Below are 13,195 nucleotides of genomic sequence, written 5' to 3'. Positions count from 1 at the left end.
TCTCCAATGAGAGGATTCCGTGCAGCACCCAACTGGAAACCACTACGCCTGCCGATAAGATCTCGAAATATGCGAGGGGTTGAGACGTCGAAGGTGGTTTCACAGACTGTCCACACTGTGAGTCCAAACTACAAACGTATTGCCAATGTATCACCAAATTGCTGTCCCTTTCAAAACTGTCAAGTGGATTGCCCGTTCCTCGAAATGTTCCATAAAATGATTCCCTACCGTGGAAGACAAAAGACTCCACACGGCAACATCGTGAGATTGTTAAAAAGTTTGTTGTTAAAGGAATAGCACATCGAGGAGAGTTTGTATTCGTACAAAGACTGTTGTGTTGGCCCTAAACCTGATGCCGACGTGATGTAGAGAGGAACTTTCGTAAAAGGGCAACCCTCTCAAAACTCGTTACATCTGCCGATAAAATCAATATATTTACGAATACGGTACAGACGCTTGCTGACGACGGATCCGTCTAAAGGAGTATTCGAACAAATCGTAGGTGGCCACTCCACAATTGTTCTCGACAGGTAGTGAAAGCGCATCTCCTTTGCGAATCTTAGGCAGTACGCACAGCCCAGGCAGAACTGAAATGAACTCTCGACGACCTCCTCTGATAAATAGATGGAAGTCGAGTGTCACGACAATCTGTTTTCGTCGGCTTTAATTGGATTCTGTTTCCAGGAATACGTATTACCTGCTTTCAGGAGTGACACCGACACTTTCTACATTGTACTTGAAAATAAGAATAGTTTTTAAAAAAATTGTTAATTGCATCAAGCAGATACTGAAGACGTATGCTGGCAGCTCTGCTGGTCACCGGGGCAAACAAATGCCTCAGTACGGGAGGACACAGGAGAGAGCAGTGTTTTTTCCAGTCGGATTCGAGCTGCAGAAAACGCGACAGGAATTTCGGCAACTGTGCCGGCCACAAACAGCAGGAAAAACTGGTCGCTGTCGAGAATCGGATGGCCAAATGCAGTCACCGGCGAGGCAACTTCTCGAGAAAAACAAGGGACAGTGTTTCGTTACACAGCAATTCAGTTCTGCACTGCCTTTACACCTCCTACATTTGTGTTAACAGCTGACGACACATTTACCCTGTGTCAAAACTCCGAGACCTTTTTTGGCAAGAAACCTGATACCTCAAAATGCACTTTCAACTAAAGGTTATTAAAGAACAGAATTTTACTGAATGTGCATTTTGCCATTTTAGCAAATAAATGGAAGATTTTGCATTCTCCGATAGCTGTGAGTGTCGAATTAGTTGATTTCAGTACTTAAAACAACAAGTGGCAAACCTTGTAACTATGTGACAATAGTTTCAACTTCGAGGGCAGTGACACGGTACACCTGCACGAGGAATCGAAGGCAGCACAATTGAAAAATTTGCCAGAGACCACTTTGTGCACAGTTTCTGCTCTATATACAAATCGGTACCTCGGCAAGACTATTTTACGGAGTAAAATATTAAATAGTTGTCCTATGTGGAACACGAAGAGGAAGTTGTTTGTAAATATATGTGAAATAAAAAATAAAACGTCGATTGACGTTTTCATAAGAATCAACTTTATATTTCCTTTCCAGCTCCATTTCTCCCACTCTCCAACAAAAGGGCCACATTAATAGTTAGGCACAGCTCCACCTTTATTACTCGTTTTTTATAGCCTCGGCCCCTTTTATCGTAAATAAACGGACATTTTTATACCTCCAGGATTAACAGCTCAGTGTCCACACAATCCACGTCGCACATCAACACTGCAACATTCTGGTCAGGTGTGAAAAACTGCCGGTCAGTATTCACTCGAGTAGCCGAAACTGCCGCACAGAAGTGTCGACCGGCCAGTGCGCATTCTGCCGCGTGTGACCCAGAAGGTGCACCGCGCCGGCGCAGTGGCGGCGCCAATTCCGGTGCCGACCGGCCACCCTCACATACGAGCTGCACTTTTATTTCTACCACTCGTTTTCAGCTAAAATGCCACTGGAACAGTTGCACGCGTGGCCGTATTCTTAAACGGACTCCGATAGCGTCGAGTGGTTCCTCGCAGTTACACGGTACGTCGATTAAGTGTGTCCGTATTAGAAGTGCCTGCCACGTCTGCCTTTTCGGACAGATCGAAGGCAGAGGCCAGACAGGCTACGGTGGGCGACGCGCAGTGACCAGTTTCCGACTGAAGCGCGAGGCCAGTTCGTTCGTTTCTTCGGAAGGGAATGCCGACACTGTCTGCCGCCTTTCGGCCAGTCAGCGACGACAGAATCGAGGTGTGCGCCTTGCAATCCTTCTCCGCCCATTTTACAGAAAATATTCGGTAAGAAAATTTTGTTCTAACTTTACTTGTCGTTTTATACGTCAGGTTCGAGATTACGTGCCCGTCATTTTGTTAATGGCTGTAGTTATTGTGACACTTGTGTGGAAGTAAGACACTGTAAAATTCGAGAAAGTTCAAATCAAAAATGGGGGTCCCTACGATTTTGCATTCAGTACATATTTCGTAATCATTACTGCGTACAAAATTTAGATAATGTATTGCAGTTTTCTTTAGACTCGGGTGGAGGTCTCTACCTCCCACCAATCTCGAGACAACCGATCCGATGTAGCACTGTCATTTGCGGTCGTGCCACGCCAGCGACAAAGCCCGAACGAAATATCCGCAACATTCTTCGTATTTCGTAAGCAGTTGGAGATAGGAGAGTATTTTGCCATACGGTTATTATGCAAAACTTATTATTTACTCTGTTATTCCACTAACTACGGACTTTTTCGGCGAAAGAACGTAATTTGAAGGGGGTCACCTATAGACAGTGAAATGAAAAATGCTTCAGGTTCGGAACAGCATATGTAAATACACTACACGATTGTTTTGTATCGAAGATGTGCTTTTTCACAAGATACTAATGTTACTATTCCTCAGTCCCTCACTTAATAAAATTAATATACCAATGTATCGAAGATGTGCTTTTTCACAAGATACTAATGTTACTATTCCTCAGTCCCTCACTTAATAAAATTAATATACCACAGTTTCAAAATTCTCTCACAACTGCATCCGTATGACACGTCAGTGAGGTGAGACACTGTAAACAGCTTGCTAAAAGAAAAAAACTTTAAAATGGCAACCAGAAAAATGTGTAAGTTTTACTCAAAAATTGCCACCCGTAACGCTCGTCTGGAAGTTACAAATAATTAACACGCTAGCCGAAAATAAACTGCTAAATTTTTGGAACTGTTTTGAGATACTAACCAAAGTAGAGGTGACGGATCTTCTCGAACGGTCACCGTGCAAGTGTGGGTGTGGAGGGGACCCATTCGACATTTACAAAAAAATGTGAATGTAAGCTTCAGTTCAAAACGGCACTTCCCCTCCGGCGCTCGGCAGTTCTCTCACGTCGCCTTCCCGCGAACCCCGTCCCTACCGCTCTCTCCGAGCGTGTCCTGCCACCTGTTTCATCTACCGGCCACGGTATTCCGTGGACAATGAGTGCAGTGTTAGGTGGACAATTGTGAAAGATCAGTTCTGTCGTCTCCACCATTCCCCGCACAGATCCTCTCGATAGTGACCTGCGGAGACACCCCGGACGAGAGGTTACACAGCAGCACGCATTCCTAATGCGGCAACACTCCACCGACGGACCTCTCGGGGATGCGGCGGCACACACTGCGACCAGACGAGTGCGAGCCGTCTCGCGGTTCCAAGTTCGGAACTCCGTAAAATGTTATCTCGTTACTAATTCGAACAGTGAACCATTTTGACGCTTCAGTTTATATGGACTTTTTCTCACTTTTTTTGAGAGGAATCTGTCCTATATAGGGAACAATTGCCTTTTCTGATTCGATTTGCACAATATTTTTCTCATTTGGGCAATAGGTAGTTCAGATCCTCAATAGTGACCCACTGCAATCTAATATCCGTGACCTTGGGCAAAAAAATAATGAAACATGTTGTAAAACATTGAGAATAAAATTTATTTTTTCTTTTTACCCAGATATTTGACAACCATATTTTTGTTATACATATGAACTCTACTTCACACACATAAATATTTCTTTCAGCTCTAAATCCTAGCCTAAGAACAGCTACTAGTATATGAAAGACATAACACTGAACACCATACGAACAGTTTTTAAAGCATAATTCACACCTAAAAAGTCTGAAACAGTAGGAAGGAGTTGGCAGACAGTGACAGGAAGACAAAATGCAAAGAGGCAGCTGCAGCTCTAGGAAGGGAAACATACACCTGGGGCCGGTGTGCATTCCTGGGAGGGAACAGCCACCGGCCGAACGGAATGTGCGGGGAGGGCAGAGGGCAGCGAGACGCTGCAGCCTGACATTTAAGTAATAAGATGTGGAAGGTGCAACTCTTCGTACCAACAGTGATGCACAATTCCCCTAGAGCCCCACTTCTATCCTCAACGCTACAACTACAGCCACCTTTTCACTGTAGGCACTCTATAAAAATACCTGTAATCTCTCTTCACTGAGCAACTGGTGAGCCGCTTCATTAGTTGCCGAGAGACGGGCAAAATGTTTGGTTTCTTAACTGAACTATTTTTTTTTTCTGGAACAGCAGCAGATCTGTACAAGACAAATTCATTGATGTAAGTATTTTGTAAGCCTAACGAGAAGTTACGAAGTAAAGATACACTGAATATGGAGATTTTTTTGCTGTTGTTGTTGCTGCTGCTGCTGCTGCTGCTGTTGCTGTTGCTGTTGCTGTTGCTGTTGCTGTTGTTGGAATGGTGAACAAACTGGAAGTTTACTCCACCGTGCACAGAGGCAAACATTACGTGATGCTTATTTCGCTCTTGACAAAAACATGCACTGTTGAGACACCAGGCTATAAATAACGCTAAATGTCTTTCTCACTTTACTAAAACTACAAGCACTAGTTTTCATGGAGTGTGGGACCAACTTCCAGATGGTGTGGCATACAAAAAGCTACAAAACCAGCTCAGAAGTCGCCATAATAGTGTTTCTTACTCTGAAATGTCTCGCTAGTCCTATAAAAGACTTGCACCTCGTGCACAAGCACTATTCTCACACAAAAGAATACAGCAGTTCCACAATTAAACCAGGTGTAACCAAAGTTGCAATACTTAGTTGGTCTTCATTTTGTGAGCCACCACTTAAAGTTCCTCCAGGTGAAAAGACACTACTAATTTTTTTATCAACGAACTAAAAGTTGCCCGAGGTGAAAAAGATAAGACACCTCACCCCCATTATAAGTGAAAACAGCTAAGAAAAAACACTTTACTGGTAAGAAATAAAGAAAAACCTCAGTCACAATTAGAACTGTCGAGTAAAAGGTCCACTGACAGGCTATAATGCAACACACAGAAGTACAAATTCGAAGTTTTATTGCACCTTTTTACAGACTTCTACCTGTCATTACCATTAATTGAAATTGCTAAAACTCTGAAGAAAATACTGAATATTGAAAAACCCAAACTGTGGTAAAGGTAGGAATGTAGGCCACTTTTGCCAAATAATGGAAATAAGGGAATGCTCCGGCATCTTCCATTTTCTCTCTCGAAAAAAATTGCCGTTAAATGTTAGAAGGTTTCCCGTTACTATTAAACACAAAACATTTACAATCAATAAATAGAATTGTCGGTGGTAGCCGAATATGTCAGGTCGAGGTCCGGTAATCGCAAAGTAGCCGGTTCGAATCTCGGTAGCAGAAATTTACTCTATTTAAATTATATATTAATTAACAAACAGAAACGCTAATTAAAAAATACTAAATCATCATTTCTTTTGTAAAGCAACATAAGAGAGCTGTTCCCACACCGTCCCGCAGGGCACGGATAGGATACCCAGCGGGCCTATTCCTGCTGTGTGCGCACAGTACCTCTCACTCGTACGAGGAGACTTTAAATTATATAAATACGACACTTCGAGGAAAGCAGCAACAGATTATTAATCTGTGTGCGATAAAGATAATGCATTTGTGGAGAGATCACATCTATGTGCAAGCCAGTTCAGTAGTGCAGACATAACTTTTCTTTGAAATGTGTTTCATCTTCACAATCACCTCCAGAAACGTATTAAACGTTTATCGACAAAACGCCATCGCCTCTCGTGGCGTCGTGCTCTACGTCTCCCCTACAGAAATTTTGTGACAGCTAGTAGCTTTGTACAGGCAACGAGTAAAGCCTCAACTGCAACAGGTGGTCTGGCGTGTGCCAGCCGGCAGCTTCACTACCGCACAGGCGACAAAATACTGAGTACGGTGTTGTAAAATTAAATGCAACATTTGACTTTTACTGAACGGAACAAAACTCCGTGCTACATCTCCGTATGATGATAGCTAACAGTAGTGTCAACTTCAGTCTAATGTATGTCAGACTTTAAGAGAGACGAAAAATAACTAGAATGCAGTATTTAAAGCTTACATGAACCAGTAACTTCTTGTCAAGCACATAAGTGTCAGCTAACTAACTGTAAAGGACTTCGATAGTATATCTATCTATTTAGCAACAAGAAACATGGTTTTATGTAAAACACTTTATTTTCAATGGTATTATGTTTCTCTCTCTCTTTTTTTTTTTTTTTTTTTAATAATGTCAGTTGCATTTATCTTATTATTTGGATGAAGAAAGCACGTGTGTGCTGAGTATGTGACATATGAATATTTGTAATAGTGAAGCAACTGAGTGAACGGAATTGTGAGGACACAGATCTGTGTTGTGTTTGTGAGTCATATACAACGTGGAAACTTTTGTGCTGTAAGAGGCACGAGATACGGGGTAGTGAAGATCAGAACTGTAACGTGGTTGGCTACGACGGGACCCAGACGGTCAGAAGAGTGCACCCCTGCAAAATGAAAACTCGGCGAGTTCGTGCGTCGATAATATTTGCACACCTAATTCTTTGTAAAATACAGAACTCTGAAAATGAATTAATCGGGAACTGTAGCCCGGTACAATAAACACATTTTCTTAAGTGTTCGTGGTGTTTTTCTAAAGCATTATGCTCTGTCTGCATAAATAACATTTTTAACTACAATGTGAAGCTTTCAGACTAGGATATTTAAGTGATCACAAATCTTAGTGAATAACATACAAATGACGTTTCACTACAAATATTGCTACCACTTACAAGGGGGACTCTGACAATTTTTAGAGCACCACATTTCTAAAAACAAATGAAATTTGTTTGTATCTGACAGCTACTTTCTAAGGTTGTGCGAGTTGATCGAAATGTAGTCTGTTCGATTCACTCTAACAGTATGTTATTTATTATCATTTAAAGATTCTGTGTGCAATGAAACACGAATGCAACTAGGGAATATTACTGGGCTACAATTTCTCAAGATTTTAAAATCATCATTAATGCCTAAACAATGTGTAGATCAGCTAAGAAACGCACCTGGCAAACTGGCCCCAACTAAGGCAACCATTTATACTTGGCACAGCAAATTAAAAGAAGAAGAAGAAGAAGAACAAGAACAAGGAGAAGAGATATTTCTTTCTTTCTTTTTTTCAGTGACGAATTTCGTGACAGACAACCAGGAAGTGTCATTACCGACAAAAATTCTGCCGCAGTTTGAGCAATGTTCAAAGGAGACCGACAGACATCTGATGAATTTAATAGAGCAATACTGAGTAGTGGCACGAATGAAATCCAAAACTGTGTAAATATTGCAAGCCAGCAAATATACTGGTGACGAATCTTGGATTCACTGTTAAGATCCTGGGGAAAAAAAGAAAATGGTCACGCAGCTCAGTAGTATAGAATTAAAAGACAGGTGTACCGTTACTGCCGATTGGTACAAATATATGTCCACCATCAATTTTTCAGAGAGTTAGTAAGGGGAAAAAAGAATGAAGAGGAAAGAGGACAAGAAGTAAAAGAAAATCCAGCATGGCAGTGCAGCAACACATACAGCAAAACTAACAACTGAGTATCTGCTTGCCTAAAAATCAGCACCACAGGTCCTCCAACGTACAACCCTGACCTAGGACCTCGTGATTTCTTAATTTTTCCAAAAATTGAAGATAAAATGTGTGGAATCACTTTTACATCACCAGACGAAGCAGCAGAACATTATAAAACACCGGGTTCTGACGTGCCGGGCATCACTGCTCCGATTACCAGTTTCAACAAAGGCAAAAATCTATCCTCATTTAAAGGGAAGTATTTTCAAAAAAATAGAATTGCTTAATTTTTTTTAATAACTAATCCTTTTCCAATTTTCTAAAACCTTTCACTGACCACCTCCTCACAGCCTCGACCCGGAATTGTTGCACCCTCCACTAAACTCTTTTTTAGAAAAATCTCGACTCAATTTGAGGGTCGCCTCCCTCTGCCCGGGCTACACAGGAGGTCGGGAAACGGTACCGCGTCGTGCCGGACGTCGGACGGCCGAGCGGGTTGTAGGGGGGTCGGGGGAAGGACGGGAGGGCAGCAGGGGAGGGGAAGGGAGAGGCAAGTCACGCCGTGCCGACGCGGGGGCGTGACGCCCCACTCACCGCAGGCCGCGTGGGGCCGGCTGCACCTGCGCCTGCGGCTGTGCCTGCGGTCTCCTGGGCTGCGGGCCCGGGCCCAGCACGAAGGGCGGCCGCCAGGGGTAGCCGGCCGCCGCCAGGGGGTGCACGCCCACCCCGCCACCCTCGTCGTTCTCGTCCTCGCCCGCTGCCGGCTCCTTCGACAGACAAACGCAAAACACTTAGCTACTTCGTGCGGCTATACGGCTGAAATAAGAGAGCGCACGCCCGCACACACACACACACACACACACACACACACACACACACACACACACTCTGTAGCGGGACTTCAAATTTCGGCGCGCTACACTCGTTCCCTCAGATATAAATTATACCGTCGCAGCTGTATGAGTGCTCGACGGCAGAGAAAATATATAAGAAAATGAAGGTACTAAAATTGTAACTCTTTTTGTTTTCTACCCGCTATTGTCCGTTGTGAGCAAAAGCTTAATTTAACTTATTCGGTAGTCTTGGTATGATCAGACGTAAAAACTTATTTGTTACTGGTAGTCTCGGTCCGATTAAGACGTAAAAACTTATTGATGTGCAGACATATAGTAATTGTGGAAGCTTGTATGAAATTTGGAAGATGGAAGCAGCCGTAAAATACAGTGCATTCAATATCAAGATGGTTTTAATTTGTAGACATTAGTACTTCCTGGACGATGAAATCTACTGCAAGATTTTGGAGCAGCTACGACTTTTTCGTGCAGAAATGAAGCAGGAGATTGTTGGAGAACAAGACCTGAACGATGGTTATGAATGAACTCTTATCTACGCCATTCCGCCCTGTTAATCACATTTTGTTATTCTCTGTTGTCTTTCAAATAATTTTTGTAGTGGAAATTGGTTTAACTTTTGCTCAGAAACGCCACAAGGACCAACCCAACAATAACTTTTCCGAATCACGAAGCCCGATAGCTTTTCTGAAATACAAAGTCCGATTTGCATTTCATTCTTTCCTTTTTCACAGTCATTAACAATTTTGAAACCCCGTTTTTATTCACCATTTCTTCCCACATTTTTAACCTTTACTTTTCTTCTCTTTTTCCTTTTTATTAACCACTACACCACACACACACACACACACACACACACACACACACACACACACACACAGGGGGAGAGGGAGGGGGGGGGAGAGAGAGAGAGAGAGAGAGAGAGAGAGAGAGAGAGAGGGAGAGGGAGAGGGAGAGGGAGAGGGAGAGGGAGAGGGAGAGGGAGAGGGAGAGGGAGAGGGAGAGGGAGAGGGAGAGGGAGAGGGAGAGGGAGAGGGAGAGGGAGAGGGTCTGGGAAAACCTCGAAACGTTAATTCTGTAGGCTTCCAGTTTTGAGCCATGCATAATGTGACAGTATGCACACAAGTGATTCAGCAGTGAGACTGCACATGCGTCGTCCCACTCGCAAAACTGTATCTGCTTATTTTGACAATATTACAAAAAGGATAGATTGCTACTCACCATACAGTGCAGATGTCGAGTTGCAAACGTGCACAACAGAAAGACTGCTAGACAAGTAAGGTTTTGGCCAGTTTTATACACACAGGGTAGGAAAAGTGATCTGGATGGGTCATGGAGGGGAGGCTGGGGAGAGGGAGGAGGCCCCCCACCCCCTCCTCACCTCCGACACTCAGATTGTGTGTGTACGTCAACAAACTCAGGAGGAGGCGTCGCGGCCAAAAGCTCACTCGTCTCGCCGTCTTTTCGTCGCACACGTTTACAATTCGACATCTCGTCTGTACGGTGAGGAGCAATCTCTCCTTTTCGCGGTCTTTTCATTATTACATCCTGGATTTTCCACTGCTGTATATTTTGTTACAGAACACGGTTTAAAATTTAATCACAGTTTGCTCTCCATTAAAATCTTTCATTACATTCCCAAAGGAGATGGCAGGGAGCAGTAAGGCATTCGTGGTTAATGCTCTCGCACTCTTATTTGCGTTTGACACAGTATGTAACGCTGGTGAATCTTGTGAGGGTAAACAATTTTTCCAGCATTAAATTGAGAGTTTTTCCCACAAACATTAGAGGAGCGAAGTTTTCTGTACCCTGAGACTTAAATGTCTCGGGGAAACATTTAATTATAAGACTAACGTCTACATTTGATGTTAATAAATTTCTCATATTCAGAAACACTTTCCTCGCTATCGCCATTCCACAGTTTGTACCCCCTCTACTTCGACCGTCGTCAGTTATTTTGCTCCCCAAATAGCAAAACACCTCAACATTGCCAGATTTAATTCGTCTACATTCCATTATTCTCATGTTGCTTTTGATGTTCATCTTAAATCCTTCTTTCAACACAATGTCCATTCTGTTCAACTGCTATTCCAACTATTTTGCCGTCTGACAGAATTACAATGTCATCAGCGAACCTCAAAGTTTTTATTTCTTCTCCACGGATTTTGATTTCTACTCCAAATTTTTCTTTGGTGTCCTTTACCGATTCCTCAGTATACGGATTGAATAATACTGTGCTCAACTACTAGCTTCCGCGCATACAGCGGAATAAAGAAAAGAAGTCTGAGACTTCTGCATCCACAGTCCACTGAGCAACTGACGAGCAAACAGAATAATACAGAATGAGATTTTCACTCTCCAGCGGAGTGTGCACTGATGTGAAACTTCCCGGCAGATTAAAACTGTGCGCCGGACCGAGACTCGATCTCGGGACCTTTGCCCCCAAGCTGTGGCTGAGCCGTGTCTCCGCAACGTCCTTTGTTTCAGGAGTGCTAGTTCTGCAAGGTTCGCAGGAAAGCTTCTGTACAGTTTGGAAGGTACGAGACGAGGTACTGGCGGAAGTAAAGCTGTGAGGACGGGGCGTGAGTCGTGCTCGGGTAGCTCAGTCGGTAGAGCACTTGCCCGCGAAAGGCAGAGGTCCCGAGTTCGAGTCTCGGTCCGGCACACAGTTTTAATCTGTTAAGAAGTTTCAAACAGAATAATATTTTTAGTAGTACACGGTCAAGATAAATCTGAACTCAGAAATAAGCAACAGGGAACACTAAAAGCGTCACGCCCGAAGGCTTTCGGAGCCGTGTCCCGCAGGACGGAGGTGGGAACGGAGTTACAGGAAAGCAGTGGCGGTGCCGGGCCGGGACGGGCTCACCTCCCTCTGCAGGACGTAGCCGTGCGGCGCGGGCACGACACCCTGCGGCACGTCGTAGTGGCGGCCCGCCTCCGCCTCCGCCTCCACCTGCTGGTGGCCCCCGCCCCCGTCCTTCTGCCGCTCCCCGTGCTTCTGCTGGGGCGGCGCCGGCCCCACGGCGTGGTCCGCCGGGCCCAGCGGGGGCGCCGCCCCCACGTTCGTCCCCTCGTCCGGCGGCGCTGCCAGCGCCGGCCCCTGTCCGATATCGACAACTCTGTCACACCGGTCCACTACTACGAGCATCTTCTCGAAAGTACTCACGAGCTGAATTTGTACTGAGCACTCACAAAAGATTAAATATAAACATAAATAGACTGGTGGTTACCAGGCTGACTTCTGGAAGGCTGTTTCTGCCCAGAGCAAATTACAACCTGTAAAACAACAGCAGCAGCTACAAGACTACTGGTAGGTGTGACTGTGTGTGTGTGTATCCCTCAATTTTTAAAAATTGTACTACTCTGTCGACTGTGGGTCGTAACTGAATGTCCCGGAACAATCTGAGGTGGATGACAAGCCAGAAATCCGATTCGGCAGACTGGCCGACACACTACGAAAAATGAAATCCGTCGGCGAGATCTCCGACCCCTTCGAAGTAAAGGCTGGCGACAGACGAGGTGACTGACCGTCCCCACTCCGTTTTAACCGTGCCTCGAAAACGGTCTTTCGAGAACGGAGGAGGACACTCGGCCAAAAAAAGAGGAACGGTGAACGGTTCGTACTAGGGCTGTAAATTGACAGCTTAGCCTATGTGGGTGACAGCCATTTTGCCAACAATATTAACTCGTCAATCGTAAAGATTGATCGACTGATCGAGAAAGTAAGATTACAGGTCTCATTTGGGACAAACGTCAATGATAGACCAAAATGGATTATTTCAAACCGAGGGAAGATTAAGCGTGTGAAAAAATTTAGATATATGTGCGAGGTAATCCAACAGAATGGCTCAGAACAGGAAGCTAAGCTATCAATCATCGGATCTGGAAAATGGACCGAGCTTATCAACTGACGAACAAATTCCTTAATAAGAAGTAGCTGAGGATCGGAGCCTAGTAAAGACACTGTGGTACGATTGTCAGACCAGAAGGATTACACGCTTCAGAAACTTTGACTATAAATACGTGGAAACTAGTTGATATGCTAGCACACAGGATATTAAGGAAAATTTTAGCCAAGAGACGGATTGCTGGGCACATACACTGAGGTGACAAAAGTAACAGGATACCTCCCAATATAGTTCCAGATCTTCTTTTGTCTGGTGTAATACTCTCAAAGTGGTGTGCAATCGACAAGTCACTGAAAGCCCTGTGCAGAAAATTGAGCCATGCTGTCTCTTAGCAATCCACAATTGCAGAAGTGTTACCGGTCTCCAAGTAGTCAAATACAACCATCTCCAGCCAATGATCGGTTGACTTGGACCAGAGGACACAGTCCACTCCGTGTAAACACAACCCACGCCATTACGGAGCCACCACCAAGTTACAAAGTGCCACGTCGACAACCCGTTCCCACGGCTTCGAGGTGTCTGCGCCAAACACTGACCCTGACGTCAACTCTTATCGA

At 44.4% G+C, this 13,195-nt stretch overlaps 1 protein-coding gene across 1 annotated transcript in view; it reads right to left on the bottom strand.

Moving 5' to 3' along the window:
• LOC126212783 (Golgi integral membrane protein 4-like) overlaps positions 1-13,195 on the bottom strand; it is a 131,358-nt gene that overhangs the window by 27,194 nt on the left and 90,969 nt on the right. Inside the window, exon 9 of the mRNA XM_049940187.1 lies at positions 8,474-8,646. Within this exon, the coding sequence (XP_049796144.1) occupies positions 8,474-8,646 (173 nt within the window). The remainder of the gene's footprint in view (positions 1-8,473; positions 8,647-13,195) is intronic.

The sequence above is a fragment of the Schistocerca nitens genome, chromosome 11 (assembly GCF_023898315.1).
Source record: "Schistocerca nitens isolate TAMUIC-IGC-003100 chromosome 11, iqSchNite1.1, whole genome shotgun sequence".
NCBI classification, from domain to species: Eukaryota; Metazoa; Arthropoda; class Insecta; order Orthoptera; family Acrididae; genus Schistocerca; species Schistocerca nitens.
Note: the sequence above shows the minus strand (reverse complement) of the source record. Positions and strands in the feature narration are given on the sequence as shown.